Consider the following 18,248-nt stretch of genomic DNA (forward strand, 5'->3'; position numbering starts at 1 on the left):
TAAAGCTATGCTATGTAATGGTAAGATTCTTCCTTGCCGAGTCCTCCTATACTCACAGTTGTAATTAAGTACTTTAACAATGTGTACCTACACTGTAATTGTATAACCATGCCATGTACTGCATGTTCTAACCATCATTCTAACCATCACATATTATGACCAGTAATCACAGACAATTAAGTTTTGACATGAGTGATTTGATGATTTCACTATATTTTTTCAGTCAGTTTTTGCCTGCTTTATAATAAACAGATGGTAAATCCAATGTAGTAGAAACACTTTATTGATAACCCCCATCTCTTATCAGATGTGTGACTTCAATGCACTCTCACTGTTAAACACACATCAGAGTTAGAATTTTACTCAGACACTGAAAATGGATGAGGTGAACCTGCAGGAAGAAATGGTGCCAAGAGAAGACTTGACTATTCAAGTACATTTTTGAAATATTTTCTTTTATTTTTTTGTCTGAAATTACAGCAATATATTCATAAATACCTAATTACTACATTCAACAAATAATATATTACATTACAATTAATTCAAACAAGTACATTTTAAAATCAGAGTTTCACAGCATCTAGAGTCTAGACGTCCTCCATAGAGTAAGGGGGCTATTGCGTGTGCGTGCGTGGTAAAGGAGGCTCTGGGGAAGGGCCTAACGTCCTTCCGCTAGCTCATTGGCTACTTAACTCAGTGGTAGCGCGTGCTGTCTGATTGACAGGCGGTGCTCCTATCGTAGCTCTGCTCTAGTCTGTAAACATGGTTCCGCCTCCCTAACTGGGTGTTCCTCTGAAAGCAAAAGGGATGTAGGGACCAGACCTGCAGCCACCCTTCCCCTCCCTGCCATCTCACATCCACAACATCAGACTGGAGTTCAAACAGAACCCCTTTTGGACTACATACTCAAAGCGTTGTGGAAATCGGACTGACAGTACTACAATACCCACGCTGCATTGCGATCTATGCTGTCGGAGGTCCTCCTGCAAGGCTAAATGTTTTTTTCTCCAAAACTACAGGACAGACACTCCCACAGAAAGAAGGTAGGGGAATAGAGAGACTGGGGAACAGGCGTACTGAGGCACAGGAGACTGCTATGGCCAGCAGCGAGGTGGACACTGATGCAGGCATGAAAACACACACTATAAATGCACAGTGCAGAGCAGGACAATGATTCATATACTTGGCAAAAGAGAACCTTTCATTGACTTTGGATTTGAGGGCCCTCAAGTGGAGAAAAAAATCATCCATTATCCAATTGTTGGCAAGGGATTTGACATTATGATAAGTGGGATCAATGTAGTAATATAATACGTTTTGAAGTGGGTTGGCCATTTAAATTCAGGGAGTTAGCTTAATTACTCTATTTGGAGGTTTAAAAAAGTATCATGATATTTTGTGCGAGGAAGGGCTACTTTTTGGCACTATTTCCTTTTATGGCAAATACAAAGGAGAAGAATCTCAGGAGATCTCACTCGGTGCATTGTCACATTGCCATGTGGTACTGACTGCATGGTTCCCTCCTCTCTGTGGGTTTAGTGATGATATGAATATCTCATCATAATGGGTGTTGTGTCCCTCGTGCTTAATGATAAGGTCCAGAGAGATGTGTCTAGTTATCAGTTAACAGTTCTACTAAGCACCCATCCCTGGACTAGGGCTAAAGGGGGAATATATAGAGAGAAAGAAAGAGGTATAAAATAAAGGATGACACAGTAACTGTAGCTGTCACTCACTCTTCCCCATGGGTAACTACTCACACAGGGAGAGTAGCAAAACATGCTGTTCCTGACAGGAGGGGTTCTGTGTGGGGCTGGTGTTCTAACGGAGTGCATGGATCTGGGAGGCCTGTGGGGCCTGGAGTTAGGTCTTACCCCCATCTCAGTGAGCTTTACTGGGCCTGGAGGCCAGGGGAGGGAGGGCTGTGGCTGGAGCTCAGGCTGCTGCTATGGCTGCACACATGGCTGGTCAAAGGGGGAGAGGAGAAGAGGAGCGGAGTGGAGCATGTTCTCTCTCTCCTTTTCTCCTTCAATCTACACCTCCGAACAGGGCTGTCCTGGCCAGCAGCAGAACAAACACTAAAAGCAATGCTTTCTGTTTCACCCAAAACAGCATTAACATATAAAAAAATGGCAGGCTTATTTTCTTCTTCTTAAAAGAACAATGATTAAAGTAATAAAAACATACAAAATTATTTTTAGTCTTAATATTATTTACAATACAAGGCCGAAGCACCTTTTAAATTCTTATTCTCATCTCGAAATAAAACATTTCCTTTATTCGTTCCAAAATGTGCATTTTGTAAGTTCTTTCCTAATTTGAACACAGTTCTTTGTCGTAACACAGTACCACCAGGTAGTTCTTCAGGTCTTTCTCTTTAAGTGCATTTCAAGTTTGAAAGCTGGCCTGACCTGCCGCCAGGAGAGATGCTGTCCGATTGGCCAGAGGTAGGGGCATTGGATTGGTGGTAGATGGCGCTCGGTCACGTGACCACACCCATTCCAGGGCTGAGCTGCTCTCAGATTACAGGATTGTCTGTGTGGGTGTGGCTGTGAGGGGAGCCCAGGATGGGTCTGGGACCGCAATGTAAGAGAGTAACTGGTGCCTGCTGAAGAGCATGGTGTGAGTGTGTGCCTCTTTGTATGTTTGTGTGTGTGTGTTGACCATGCCGTCCTAGAGCTTTGCCCCGTGTGTAACATGCCCTTTGCTCCCTCTGAACCCAGGGTTAGCACAGACCACTGGCTGGTGGCACCGTCCCTGGCAGGCTGGCAGCAGCCCCAGTCAGTGCTTCAATGCTTGGCCCTGCTGCCCCATCCATCTATCAATTAATCCATGAATCCATCCATCCCTCTCTCCTGTGGAGCTGTCCATCCGGGTCCAGATCCAGGCTGGGTCATAAAAATAAACTCTGTGTGTCTGTGTGGGCGGGGAGGGAGGGGGCCGGGCCTGGGGGTCAGTGAGGCTGTCACCTGGGGGGGTAACCCTTGTAGTGCCCTCCCCTGGCCCAGTGGGCCTGCGGCAGTGTCAGACACTTCCTGAAGTGCTCCAACTCCGCCTGTAACTTCTCCCTCTCCACCGCCAGCTTCTGTCTCTGAGACATCAACTCCTAGAAAGAGAGAAGAAGGGAGAGAGAGAGAGAGTGGGGGGTATGAAGAATACAACTGAACATAGCTGAAGAAAATAGAAAGGATATTTTCTCCAAACGATTTGAAGGAACCTCAATGATAGATAGATGTAGCAGACAGTGTCTTACCCCCATGCTGTGGGACAGCTGCTCTGCTGTCAGGCTCAGGTTGTAGTGCTGATTCTCCAGTCTCCGACACTGGCTCTGCAGCACCTGGCGCTCCACACCTTGGTCTGGAGGAGGGAGGGAGGACCGAAGGCAGAGGAAGAGAAGGAGGGGAGTGGAGAAGGAGGAGAAGGAGAGGAGGGAGGCAGAGGAGGAGAAGAGAAGAACAGTGTGAGCCTGAGGGGATGTGACCTGGGTTCTCATTAGCATCCACGCTAACACTCCCTGTCTGTCTGTCTGTCTCCCCCATGTACTAATAACCAGACAGCAGCACACTGCTAGAGCTACAACAGACCATACTGCCACAGGCTAGCAGCACACAGCCTGCTCTGCACTCAACTCACTACACAAGACTCATTACAGACAGCGTGTACGTGTGTGTGTGTGTGTGTGTATGTTTGACTGTTTACATCTTCTTTGTTGGACCAACAGAGTAGTAGAAAAGGATGAATACCACCCTCTAGTGTTGGGAATACGCTACAACTACTTTTAACCAAAGGTATATCGATAACATGTTCATTGGTGTCTAGATTTCAACCATACATGAACCATTCCAAAACCTAGGACATTAGTCATTAAAGGTCCAATGCAGGCATTTTTATCTCAATATCCAATAATTTATGGGTAACAATTAAGTACCTTATTGTGATTGTTTTCAATTAAAATTGTCAAAAAGAAACCAAAATAGCTTCTTAGCAAATACCAATTTCTCAAGCAAGAATTTTTACTAGGACTGTCTGGGGGTGCTCTAAGTGGGAAGGGGAAAACTGAAAACTAGATGTTATTGGCAGAGAGGTTTGGAACTCTCTTTCTTATTGGTCTATTAACTAATTCACCGCCTGGTGATGTACTAGATGTCACAAAACAGGCTGAAATTACATTTTTGACTGCACTGGGCATTTAAATAAATGTAGAAAAGTGACTGACTGCTTACCTTCAATGTATTCCTGATAGGCTTCAAAGATGGCTTCAATCCCCTGCCACCTGGATACTGGGGCCTCCTCTTCCTCCTCTTCCTCCTCTTCTTCTGAGTCCTCTGGTGCAGACTGCTCCTCCCTTGCTCCTGGGGGCTCTCGGTGGGGGTGCGGGGGGCAGTGCTGCCCGTTGGGCTGGGGGTGCAGGTGCGCGTGTGAGCGCGGGTGTTGGATGGAGTGTGTGTGCGGGTGTGTGTGAGGGTGTGTGTGTGGCGGGGGCGGCCGGCTGGGGGCACTCTGCAGCTCTGGAATGTTGTAGTGCACTGAGGAGTCCTGGAGGTGAGAGGGCTCCGAGATCACTGTGGCTCCACCTAGAGAGAGAGAGAGAGAGGGGATAGAGAGAGAGGGAGAGAAAGGGATATTACATTATCACATCATCACTGTTATTACTTGGGTGGGTTGTTCCACGAATAGAGAACATTTTGCATCCCTTTGATATTTAAAGGAGAAATTGCACACCAATACTGCATTTTATAAGCCTGTTATTTTCAATGAAGTGCCCTTTAATATTGACCACATGGAATAATCAATAAATCAGATTTGTGCCAAACTTCAGAACATTTTAACATGTCCTTGGCATGTTTTTAAAGGTCCAATGCAGCCGTTTTTATCTCAATATCAAACCATTTCTGGGTAACAATTAAGTACCTTACTGTGATTGTTTTCAATTAAAATAGTCAAAAAGAAACAAAAATAGCTTTTTAGCAAAGAGCAATTTCTCAACCAAGAATTTTGTTGGACTGTCTGGGAGTGGTCTGAGTGGGGAGGGGGAAACTGAAAACTAGCTGTTATTGGAACTCTCTTTCTTATTGGTCTATTAAGAAATATACTGCCTGGTGATAGGCAGGCCAAAACTCCATCCCACCAAACAGCTCTTACACTAAAAGGGAATTATCATAATTTTCCAAATTTCACAGTATTATTCCAACCTCATAGTGTGGAAATATTTATAAAACACCGGAATATCATGTTTTTGACAGTATTGGGTCTTTAACCCAAAGTTTTTCAAGTTTTTACCATCATTGTTAGCCCTAATTATGTTCTTGTTTGACGAAATCATTTCTGAAGATTCTATTTATTTATTTCATGTGATTAGTGATTCATTTAGTGAACTCTCGTTTCTAATATGGAGAAACTATTCCTTTAAAAATATTTGTTCAAAACAAACATTGAACAAATAATAGTCAAATACTAGTGTAAAAGCAGGTGAGCTGGTTCTATGCTTTTTGGCCATTTTCTGATGTTTTGTGCTGGAAAACTGTGCGGGTCGAGCAAAACACGTCAACTCTGTTACCCATAGATATATAGGCTAGAATTTTTTTTTTTTGTTGGTGAAACTTGCATTTCATTGCCCATCCCTGTTGCACACAGAACAAGCTTCCATTCCCTCTGTCACAAGGAGATTTATGGCTGATTTAAGATGAAAACCTCAATTCTGTTACGGTCAACCCTGTTACTTTAATGCCAATACATTGGCACTTACTATAGTATTTATTTTTATTCAACCCCTTGAGATGGGAAAAGTCTTTATGACAGAATATTAAAATAAGGTAAAATGCTGCACAACGTTATTGGTCAGCGTTAGTATCTGGAGATTCACAGTATAAGCTGATGCTACATCTGTGCCTGAGGTAACTTCCACCTGGAGTATGACCAAGAGCTGCTGCGGTATAACCTACCTTTGTGCTTCTGCAGGGCCTTCTGGGTGGACTGGAGGACAGACTCGTGGAACTGCTGGGCAAACTCTTCGGCAGTAAAGCTCTCCCAGGGCTTGGTCCGGCCGTTCAGGCTAGGGGGAGCGTCTTTAGGCTGCACGGGGGGCCGCAGGCTATTCAGAAGGCTGGACGACGAGCTCCTCTTGGATGGGGGGGCCTCAGGGAGCCCACGGGTCTTGTCCGGGTAGGGGAGCGGAGGAGGGGGGTCCTTTGGTCTCAGTGCGTCAGAGGAGGAGGGGGGTTTAGGCTGCCCCAGGAGTCCACCAGGGGAGGAGGGACTGGAGGGCCTGGCACTGAGTGGCTCGTCTGATTCGCTGGAAAGCGCTGAGGCAGGATCTGTCGTGACAGGCAGATGTTACAGTCAATGAAATGAGACGCATTCCCACCCTGTTTCATATAAATATACTGTATCAAGACATCAGCAAGCAATCAATCATTTGAACCGCAATAATAGGAAACCCATAACATTACTGCCTATAACACTATTATAGAGATGTCTCTCACACACCTGTCTCTGCTAGATTAAGCACAAACAGCAGGGAAGGAAAGAGGAAGGGTGTGTGTTTGTGTGTGCGCGTGTGCGCTTACCTGAGTTCTGTGTTGGGGGGGTCTTACATAGGGGGTGTGGGGCATGTCTGATGGTATCCAAGGTTACGCTCTTCTGTTTAATGGCCTGAAGCAACTCTACCACGGTCTCATTATCTGGCAGAGAGAGAGAGAGAGCATTAACATCTCACCCACACCTCTGTAATCCCTGCTGCACCTCTGCTGTGAGTGTGTGTGTGTGTGTGTGTGTGTGTGTGTGTGTGTGTGTGTGCATGTGTGTGTGTGTGTGTGTTGGAGGCTGCACGCTGCCAACTGCAGGAAGCATGGGTAAATCCACAGGATTAGCGCGGGATCACCGTAAACCTGCCGCTGCCACTCCACGCCTCGCCACAGCAGTGTGTGTGTGTGTGTGTGGTGTATGTGTGTGTGTGTGTGTGTGTATCTGTTTCTCCTCACAGAAAGTCCAGCTGTCACACTGAAGAGGGAGAGTAATGTGTAATGCATACTAGCAGCAGTGTGATTAATATACAGTACCAGTCAAAAGTTTGGCCACACCTACTAATTCCAGGGTTTTTCTTTATTTTTACTATTTTCTACATTGTATAATAATATTGAAGACATCAGAACTATGAAATAACACATATGGAATCATGTAGAAACCAAAAAAGTGTTAAACAATCAAAATATATTTTATATTTGAGATTCTTCAAAGTAGTCACCCTTTGCCTTGATGACAGCTTTGCACACTCTTGGCATTCTCTCAACCAGCTTCATGATGTCACCTGGAATGCATTTCAATTAACAGGTGTGCCTTCTTAAAAGTTAATTTGTGGAATTTCTTTCCTTCTTAATGCGTTTGAACCAATCAGTTGTGTTGTGACAAGGTAGGGGTGGTATACAGAAGATAGCCCTTTGGTAAAATACCAAGTCCATATTATGAAAAGAACAGCTCAAATAATCATTACTTTAAGACATGAAGGTCAGTCAATCTGGAAAATTTCAAGAACTTTTTAAAGTTTCTTCAAGTGCAGTCGCAAAAACCATCAAGCACTATGATGAAACTGGTTCTCATGAGGACAGCCACAGGAAAGGAAGACCCAGAGTTACCTCTTCTGCAGAGGATAAGTTCATTAGAGTTACCAGCCTTAGAAATTGCAGCCCAAATAAATGCTTCACAGAGTTCAATTAACAGACACATCTCAACATCAACTGTTCAGAGGAGACTGCATGAATCAGGCCTTTATTGTCGAATTGCTGCAAAGGACACCAATAAGAAGAAGAGACTTGCTTGGGCCAAGAAACGCGAGCAATGGACATTAGACCGGTGGAAATCTGTCCTTTGGTCTGATGAGTCCAAATTTGAGATTTTTGGTTCCAACCGCCGTGTCTTTGTGAGACACAGACTAGGTGAACAGATGATCTCTGCATGTGTGGTTCCCACCGTGAAGCATGGAGGAGGAGGTGTGATGGTGCTTTGCTGGTGACACTGTCTGTGATTTATTTAGAATTCAAGGCACACTTAACCAGCATGGCTACCACAGCATTCTGCAGCGATACGCCATCCCGTCTGGATTGCGCTTAGTGGGACTATTATTAGTTTTTCAACAGGACAATGACCCAAAACACACCTCCAGGCTGTGTAAGGGCTATTTGACCAAGAAGCAGAGTGATGGAGTGCTGCATCAGATGACCTGGCCTCCACAATCACCCGACCTCAACCCAAATGAGATGGTTTGGGATGAGTTAGACCGCAGAGTGAAGGAAAAGCAGCCAACAAGTGCTCAGCATATGTGGGAACTCCTTCAAGACTGTTGGAAAAGCATTCCAGGTGAAGCTGGTTGAGAGAATGCCAAGAGTATGCAAAGCTGTCATCAAGGCAAAGGGGGCTACTTTGAAGAATCTAAAATATATAATATTGGTATATGGCCAATATACCACGGGTAAGGGCTGTTCTAGACTAGACTGGTTACCAACGTTTAAAAAAATACCCGTGGTATATGGCTTTCAGCCAATCAAAATTCAGGGCTCGAACCACCCAGTTTATAATGTACAATACAGATCTCAGGTGTCTGTCACACTTTGTAAGTCTCCAGAGCACACTGAACATGATAAACAAGTTCATGACAATGGTAAGCAGGGTTAGAGGTAGGGGGTTAGTTGTTCTGTGCAGTCAGGCTGGATGGTGAGTAGGGGTTAGGGGAGTAGGATGTAGGGTGTTAATGTATATAACTCCTGCTGTATAGTGATGTGGGACAGACTGAACATGGTGAGTAGTGTATAGAGTGTAGGGTGTAGTGTATAGAGTCTAGGGTACAGCGTGTAGTGTACATATGCTGTACAGTGACATAGGACAGACTGAACATAGTGAGTAGGGGTTAGCGTGTAGTGTTTAGGATGCAGGGTACATACCTCTCCTCTGCTGTACAGTGACATGGGACAGGCTGAACATGGTGAGGAAGCGTTTCTTGTCCTCCAGTTCAGGGGCTTTGTCCATCTCCTCTGGGGTGAAGTGGGTGCTGAGGGGGGCCGGGGGAGGAGGGGTGCGTTTGGATAGCACAGCCGGGGGCGAGGGGCTGCGCTCCCTCAGCATCCTCCTCCTCTTCCTCCTCTTCTGCAGCACCAGGTGGTCGCGTCGTGACACCGTGGTCAGACCAAACACACACAGGAAGTCCACTTTCTACAAGGGGAGAGCAACGTCTTATAAAGCCAGGAGATGACACAGTGCAGAGTGTGTGTGTATGCAGGATAAAACCCGTACCTCTGTGGAGTCGTCCAGTTTGAGAGGGGGCTGGTCTGCTACCCTCCTGAGGTGGGCCCTGACTTCCTCCTCATCACTCTCATCATACGAGTCATCCAGCTCGTAGTAGTAACCTGGAATGACCAGAGGAGTCAGTTAGTACTGACTTACATACAACTTACAACTACAGTACATACCACCACTACACAAACTGAACGTACTGACACTGACACCACAAAAACTGAATCTCAGCACAAGTTAGACTTAGAATGCTTTTTCAACATAACAGAAAAACTAAACATCGAAAGTAAATCAACTAAACTATAAAAACATAAGCCTGAAACAATGGGTTTAGCAGCAGTAGGGTATCTCGCACCTTTTTCCCTGGCTTCTCTCCTCCTCCTCTCCTCCAGGTCCAGTTTACTGACAGGCCTACGGTGCTGCTGGAGAAACTCATCATACATTAGGCCAGACTCAGGCCCCATCCCCTGACCTAGACTGTGTCCCTGGGCCTGGCTTTGTCTCCCCATCCCTGGGGGCCCCTGGTAGCTCTTCAGGGCCCCGCTGCTCTTCATCCCTCCCCCCAGCTCTCCGTACTGGCTGGGCAGGGACAGCGAGGCCCTCTGCTGGCTGAAGAAGGTCTGGGTGGATTTCTCCAGCTCTGCCAGGAAGGTGCTGGGCTCAGGCAGCCCTGAGGGGCCTCTGAGAGGGGGGTGGTACTTCTCCAGGCCCCCGTCCCGGTCCCTGCCCCTCCGGAGCCCATCCTCCAGTTTGGGGGGCAGGCGGCTGAGGTCGTAGTGGCACAAGCCCGGGGGGTCGTGGTGGGTGGTGCGTCGTGAGTCCGATGCGGTATCGATGAGGGCGGCGGGGTTCCACAGGGTGGTGGGGGGAGGGGGGTGGTCGCGGGACTGGGGGGGTTTGGGGGAGATGAGGGGGGGAGGGGCGCCCAGGTGGGGGTGGAGGTCGCGGCCACCCGGCTCGTGGTGATTTGGTATGGATCTGTGGGAGAGAGAGCGAGAAAGAGACTGTAATGAGCACTGTATTGTGTTACTCAGAACGAGCCGTGATACACACACATTCCTCTGTAATTCACACACCCAAACTCCACACATACACCTTCTCCCAGATACACACACATATAGGTAGGCACCTCCCTCCTTCCGTTCTCTCTCTTTCCCTCTCTGTAATGGTCTTATCAGGTCCAGGCAGAGTAGCCCGGAGCGTAGTGGAGAGGAGAGGAGGATGTGGTCAGAGTACACAGGCCTCTACTCTACATCTCTACAGCCAGCCTGGGTTGCTTTGATCTACCACTGCCTTTCAACACACAGGGTTCACACAGAGGAATAGTGACAGACGGACAGACATGACAGGATGAAACAAACACAGATTCAACTGACAGACAGACAGACAGACAGACTCAGGGTGAGGGAGAGAAAAAGACAATCAGACAGATTACACAAACAGAGACAGAGATTGGCAGATGGATGGATACACAGACGGAGGGACAGAACTGTCCAGAACCTCTCTCAATACAAAACCTGGCACTACCTCCTAATCTGATTCTATGTGCATCCAGCGCTATGGACTCTCTCTTTGTGTGGATGTGTGCATCTGCAATCTGCAGCCCCTGGGTTGTAAAGAACCCAGTATAAAGTATCAGGGTGATTATATAGCAGGATTACAGATAGGAACGGTGTGTGTATGTGTGTGTGTATGTGTGTCTCCCCTGTACAGCCAGACCTGTATTAACCCCACTCATGAAGCCTGACCTACCTACTAAAACACCAGTCAGGGCCAGCAACATGTACACACACACACACGCACACACACACACTCACGCACACAGGGAGAACAGGGGGCTTATGCTGTACAAGGTGGAGAGGATTAGCCCAGAATTAGCCTTTGTATATTTTAGCTGCCCCACTCACTGCCTGAATGATAATCTAAATCTCCTCCTGATGAGCCAATAACCATCAGGCATTAGGACCCCCAATTATCCTACTAACTGAAACCCATGAATGACATCCCTACCCCAGAATCCTTAGAGCCTACCGTGTGTGTGTGTGTGAGATAGTGTGACGGGGCTGTCAGGTGTTAGGGGATAGGAATACAGAGGATGATGTGATGTGATTCATGTGACTGCCTTTATCTTCCTCTACATCCTCTTGCCTAAGAGACTTGTGAAGGCTGCCATATTGCAGCATGGCACTGCACCGTATGCAGCTATAAACTGTCCCCATCAGGAAGGCAGTAACACAATCACAGCCAGCACACATCACAGAGAGAGAGAGAGAGAGAGAGAGAGAGAGAGAGAGAGAGAGAGAGAGAGAGAGAGAGAGAGAGAGAGAGAGAGAGAGAGCAACTCAAATTCTACCAGATCTCACAGCTCCTGCAAACTGCACCAGTGAAGTGAGTAGAAGGACTACATCCAGATAATTAGAGAGTCCAAATCCCTCTCTAATAGTGTAGAGCAGGGGTGTCAAACTCATTTTAGCTCAGGGGCCACATGGAGGAAAATCTATTCCCAAGTGGGCCGGACCGGAAAAATCATGGTATATATAACTTAAAAACAACAACTTCAGATTGTTTTCTTTGTTTTAATACGATCAACATACAACATAAAGCTGGAGCCTGAGGACAGTGTGTCCAAAATAGTACAAGCACAACATCACTATTAATCATAAAACACGTCAAGTTTATTTGAAAATTCTAAAGAAAAAGAACACACAAACACACAATGCCTCAGTGATTAACAGAACTGTTTCACAGATCACAGAACTATATCAGGGTGTCATTTCTCAGGCAGAAATGTAGATAAAAATAATGAAATCCTGTTCCCCAAACAAGTGCAAGTACCACAGAGTCAAGAATAGGTTAAATATACAAATAAAATAAAATCAATTAAAAACAATAGCACATCAACATAAAAACATATAAACATAAAGCTGGAGCCTGAGGACAGTGTCCAAAAGCACAACATCACTATTAATAATAAAACACCTCAAGTTATTTGAAAGTTCTGAGGACAAAGAACACACAAACACACAATGCCTCAGTGATTCACAGAAGTATATCACAGATCACAGAACTATATCAGGGTGTCATTTCTCAGGCAGAAATGTAGATAAAAATAATGAAATCCTGTTCCCCAAACAAGTGCAAGAACCACAGAGTCAAGAATAGGTTAAATATACAAATGAAATAAAAACAATTAAAAACAATAGCACATCAACATAAAAACATATAAACATAAAGCTGGAGCCTGAGGACAGTGTCCAAAAGCACAACATCACTATTAATCATAAAACACCTCAAGTTATTTGAAAGTTCTGAGGACAAAGAACACACAAACACACAATGCCTCAGTGATTCACAGAAGTATATCACAGATCACAGAACTATATCAGGGTGTCATTTCTCAGGCAGAAATGTAGATAAAAATAATGAAATCCTGTTCCCCAAACAAGTGCAAGAACCACAGAGTCAAGAATAGGTTAAATATACAAATAAAATAAAATCAATTAAAAACAATAGCACATCAACATAAAAACATATAAACATAAATCTGAAAGCGTTGCTCAAACTCCCGTAACAGTCCCGTTATTTTATCTTTGAACCGCTTCATGTCTGCCACATGTTGGGTCGCGCACACATTTTTCAGACAGGGGAAGTGAGCTTCATCACCACCGGCAAGTTGCATCTCCCACAATGACAGCTTCAACTTGAAAGAACGTATGCTGTCATAATACTGCGTGACAACTTTGTTGCGCCCTTGCAGCTGTTTGTTCAAGTTATTCAGGTGCTCTGTAACATCCACCATAAATGCAAGGTCCTGCATCCATTCTGCGGAATGAAATTCTAACACTGATTTGCCCTTTTCTTCCATGAACTGTTCAATTTCTTCTCGTAAATCAAAGAAACGCCTCAGCACAGCACCTCGGCTTAACCATCTTACCTCAGTGTGGTATGGCAGGCCATAGATGTGGTCTTTCTCTCTGAGAAGGCTGTCAAACTGACGGTGATTCAGGCTTCTGGATCGGATGAAATTAACAGTTTGGATGACCACCTTCATGACGTTATCCATCTTTAATGACTTGCAACACAAAGCCTCCTGGTGCAAAATACAGTGAAAAGTCAAAAAATCACGTCCTCCATTTGCAGATTGCACTTTCTCTCTGAACTTTGTCACAACGCCTGCTTTTTTCCCGATCATTGAGGGCGCACCATCTGTAGCCAGGCTGACAGCGCGGGACCAGTCCACTCCGACCCTGTCCAGCGCGCCGACGAGTGCGGTAAAAATATCAGCTGCTGTCGTTGTATCTGTCATCGGCACCAACTCCACGAACTCCTCGGTGACGGTCAATGTGTCATCAACTCCGCGGATGAAAATGGCCAGTTGTGCAACATCTGTAATGCCCATGCTTTCATCAATTGCAACCGAAAACGCAATAAATGACTTTACTTTTTGCTTCAACTGGCTGTCCAAATCCACTGAAAGATCGGAAATCCTGTCTGCAACTGTGTTTCTTGTCAGGCTGATATTTGCAAAAGCCTGCCGCTTTTCAGGGCACACAATCTCCGCTGCCTTCATCATGCATGTTTTTACAAATTCACCCTCACTAAATGGTTTTGAAGCCACTGCGATTTCATTAGCAATGAGGTAGCTAGCTTTCACTGCAGCGTCACTGATGTCTCGGCTGTGAGTAAACATAGACTGCTGTTTCTTCAGACCCGCCAACAGTTCATTCACCTTCTCTCATCTCCGCTGTCCTTGAAAGTTGTCATATTTGTCGGCATGAAGACTCACATAGTGGCGACGAAGGTTATATTCTTTCAGCACTGCAACATGCTCTGAACACACCAAACATACAGCTTTCCCATTCAATTCCGTGATTAAATAGGATGACCATTTTTCTTGGAACACTCTGCACTCTGCGTCCACTTTTCTCTTTTTTGACAGAGACATATTGGGGCACTGAGGGTGCCAAAGCACATAATGTTAAAAGTAGAAGCCGTAATAAATATCGCGGGCAAAACAAAGTAGCTCATTGGCTGCACGTGCTTGACCTACTTGCTCTGCCCCGGTATAAACAGTTTGCTTGCTTAACACAATTGCTATTGCGCCATCCAGTGGACGCAATTGGAACAGCAGTTTATTTGATAGAAAAATTGCAGCGCATTTTTATACTTTACATCTCGCGGGCCGGATTAAACCCGTTTGCGGGCCTGATCCGGCCCGCGGGCCGTACGTTTGACACCCCTGGTGTAGAGGGTATTTCTATGTGTGTTTGTGTGTGTGTCTAACCTGTGTGTGTCTGAGCGTGGCTCTCCTCCCTCCCCAGGTCGTCCCAAGTCCAGGTGTTGCTCTAGGACCTGCTGTCTGAACTCTGACACCTGGTACTGACGATCCTCCTTCTCTTGGCGAAGCATTCGTTGCCGCGCCAACCAGCGCTCTTCCTCATTGGTCCGCTGGAGCATCATGGCGGCGGTGAGCCCCGCCCCAACGCCGCCGGGCCCCAGGTAGAGGCCATGGGCGGAGACCAGGCCGGGAACGCCGTGATGCGATTGACTCAGGGAGGAGTGGAGGCCTGGTGGCATTGGCTTAGGAGCTGGGAGGGCGGGCTCTTTGGTTTTGTCTGAGAAGAGAGGAAATATGTATTTTTATTCTGATTATTGAAGACCTATATCAGTGTGATGTGTACCGTTTTTATTGAGGTGACATAGGTCATGGAAATATTTTGAGTGGTATAATATACAGTTAGTCAGGACTCTGCTTGAGAGTGTTGGAGGACGGTGGGGTGGTGTTGTGTCGTACCTGACCGGTTGGGGGTGAGTCTCTCAGGCTTGGTTCTGTCCTCCTGTGCCCTCATGGCATGGAGCTCAGCCAGGTAGTGACTCTCCATCGCCTTGGACTGTAGCTCCTTCTCTCTCATCACCCTCTCCTTCTGCCTCTCCATCTGCCTCTCCATCTCCCTCTCTCTCTCTCTATCCTTCTCTCTCTCCCGCTCCCTCTCCCGCTCACGCTCTCTCTCCCGCTCCAGCTCTTTCTCTCTTTCTCGCTCCCTCTCTCTTTCTCTCTCCCGCTCCTTCTCTCGCTCCGCCTCACGCTCCCTCTCCTTCTCGCGCTCTCGTTCACGCTCACGCTCCCTCTCTCGCTGCCGGAGCTCATCTTCCATCTGGAGCCTGTAGAAGAGAGGCATAAGGGAAGAGAGAAGGGAAGAGAGGTAAAGAGAGAGAAGAGAGACAGAGGAAACAGAGTATTATTATATTTGACCATTACAACACTCAGTGAAAAAGACACTGAAAGACTTGTTAAAAGACCGAACAGACAATTTCCCATTTGGTATGTGTACACTATATGTGTGTGTGTGTATGTATGAGTGTGTAGAAGAGGACAGTACCTTTCGGACAGTCTCTCAGACTGCAGTGCGGACAGTGAGGGGTGTGTGAGGTCCCCGGGGTAGCGGACACCCTGCAGGTGCATGTGGACAGCAGAGGGGTGCAGGGGGGGCAGGCCTCCCCCTCCTTGGAGCTGGTAGAACGGTGACCTCAGAGCTGATAGACAGAACGGATCATCCATCCTGAGAGAGAGAGAGAGAGAGAGAGAGAGAGAGAGAGAGAGAGAGAGAGAGAGAGAGAGAGAGAGAGAGAGAGAGAGAGAGAGAGAGAGAGAGAGAGAGAGAGAGAGAGAGAGAGAGAGAGAGAGAGAGAGAGAGAGAGAGAGAGAGAGAGACAGTGAGTGAGTGTCCCAGTTAACCAGTGTTTACATCATTAACCTGAGATGTGTGTTTCTATCAGAGGGGGCATTAGAGGGTCAGCCAACCTCTATCATATAACCTCAATCAACCCCACACAGCACACTGCTGTACAGCAGCCACACTTCACTCTCATTGTGTGTATGTGTTTGAGAGAGAGAGCGAGTGAGAGAGAGAAAGAAAGAAAGAAAGAAAGACTGAGAGAAAAGGAGAGACTGAGAGAGTGTGTGTGAGTGTTTGTGGATGAGAGAGATAGAGAAAGAGTGAGCAAATGTGTGTGTGTGTGTCAGTCTGATGTCCGTGGCTGTCTGTCTCTGCCTCTCTGTGGCTCATCTCCTCATTAACTCCATTACTGGGCTGTGTGTGATGGCTTCTGCCCTCCTCTCATCCTGCTATGCTGCTGACATAGCACGGTCATGCACCCTGTCCCATAGCCTACAGCAAACAGCACATCAAACCTACACACACACACACACGACAGGATCGAATTCTAACTAAGCACTACCTGTCTCCATCAATTCTAAGCCTTGTCATCGAACTGTCAATCCACAGAAAAAAAGACTAGAGGCTAACTGGGGCTTTCTTCAGCATCCCTGGCAGTAGTAGCCACTGATAACAACATCAAACACTAGCTAGCATGTTCGCATCCCTAGCCTTGAGTGTTAGCAACCACTGGAAACTAAAAGAGTACCAAAGACTAGAGGCTAACTGGAGCTTTAGCATTGCTGTCAGTTAAAACTACTGAAACAGTATCCAACGCTAGAGGCAAGCCAACGGTTCTGTTAGCACCACTACCTAGCAGTAGCAGTCTTGCTGCTGGACAATGAGTGTTGTCCTGACTCACCTGTAGGGGCGAAGGAGGGATGTGGCAGGTAGGAGGGATGGTAGTAGGCGGCGGCTGCAGCGGCGGTGGCGGGGTCCAGGCCCAGGGGCAGTCCAGAAGGCATGCGGAGGTCCTCGGCAGTGGCGTAGGGGCGGAACCCCCGCAGATACTCCTCTGGTACACCACCAGGGGGCACTCCATGGGGCAGCTGTCTGGGCAGACTGGTGAGAGGAAGGGAGAGAGGAGAGGTAGAGAGGGAAGGAAGTATATAGGAATAATGAAGGAAGATGAGGGGTAGGGAGAGGAGGGAGGGAAAAATGGGATTGACTTAGTTAATTGTATTTGATCATTAGAAATACACATAACACCTAATAAACAATAGGTATGACAGTGTGTACTGTCAGCACTGTACTGTACTGTCAGTGTTACTCACTTGAGGGGCTGGAAGCGTGCGTCCTGCATGACAGCGCCGGGGCTCAGGCCAAAGGCATAGGGGTTTCCCATGAGGTGAGCAGGGACTGAGGGGCCACCTTTCTCCTGCTGGTGGGGCGCCTCTGCCCCCAGACGCTCCCTACTGACCCCACGAGGGCCTGAGTCAGCCTGAGAGAGAGAGAGAGAGAGAGAGAGGAGAGAGAGAGAGAGAGAGAGAGAGAGAGAGAGAGAGAGCGAGAGGGGAGGGAGAGAGGGAGAAGCACAGTCTTGGTAATTGTTCCCGGGGGCCTGTGACCGACACGGTTGTCCACACACATGGACCACATCCTGGGGATGAGAGGAGGGAAGAATAGGCCCCTCTCTCGATCTCCGGCTGCCTCCTTCCTTTCTCTCTTCCTGGCAACACCCCCCCCACCCCCACCCCCAGGCCCTATTCTCTCGCACGCACGTACACACACACACACACACACACACACACACACACACACAGGGAGTGAATGGAAAGCTCTCTTGTCATTCTAAGGAAGGCTAGTCATCTGCTCTCTGAAGAGGAGACCATGAAATGGAGGAAAATCAGCAGTCACAGACATTCCTCACCACCAAACAGACACTAGCTACCTTTACACTGCATCACATACTCTACTGGTAATACCGTTCTCTTACTTCACAGTTGGAAACAGTCTTTTTCAGGACATATGAGTGTGGGTGTGGTAGATACACTGAATCAGTAGTCTGAGCCTCCTCTACCCAGCACACTGACTTGATCCTGACAACAGAGCAGGAGTGTGAGTGTTTGTGTGTCTGGAGATGAGCCATGCTAGAACATCAACTGGCAGTGAAAACAAAGCACACAGCAGCATCTGCGCTCTCTCTCCTCTCTCTCTCTCTCCTCTCTCTCTCTCTCTCTCTCTCTCCTCTCTCTCTCTCTCTCTCTCTCTCTCTCTCTCTCTCTCTCTCTCTCTCTCTCTCTCTCTCTC

The 18,248-nt window shown here is 47.0% G+C and overlaps 1 protein-coding gene across 1 annotated transcript in view; it reads right to left on the minus strand.

The window, feature by feature from the left end:
• Positions 1–2,933: 2,933 nt before the first annotated feature.
• gse1b (Gse1 coiled-coil protein b) overlaps positions 2,934–18,248 on the minus strand; it is a gene marked incomplete at its 5' end in the record, with an annotated part of 35,560 nt that continues 20,245 nt past the window's right edge. The window contains 14 exon segments of the mRNA XM_084159938.1: positions 2,934–3,106; positions 3,254–3,357; positions 4,224–4,574; positions 5,943–6,314; positions 6,567–6,680; positions 8,934–9,201; positions 9,283–9,395; positions 9,638–10,260; positions 14,567–14,897; positions 15,077–15,444; positions 15,663–15,842; positions 16,861–16,870; positions 16,873–17,060; positions 17,273–17,439. Of these exon segments, the coding sequence (XP_084016064.1) occupies positions 2,966–3,106; positions 3,254–3,357; positions 4,224–4,574; positions 5,943–6,314; positions 6,567–6,680; positions 8,934–9,201; positions 9,283–9,395; positions 9,638–10,260; positions 14,567–14,897; positions 15,077–15,444; positions 15,663–15,842; positions 16,861–16,870; positions 16,873–17,060; positions 17,273–17,439 (3,330 nt within the window). The 3' untranslated portion in view covers positions 2,934–2,965.

Source organism: Coregonus lavaretus (genome assembly GCF_964263955.1).
Source record: "Coregonus lavaretus genome assembly, chromosome: 4".
NCBI classification, from domain to species: domain Eukaryota; kingdom Metazoa; phylum Chordata; class Actinopteri; order Salmoniformes; family Salmonidae; genus Coregonus; species Coregonus lavaretus.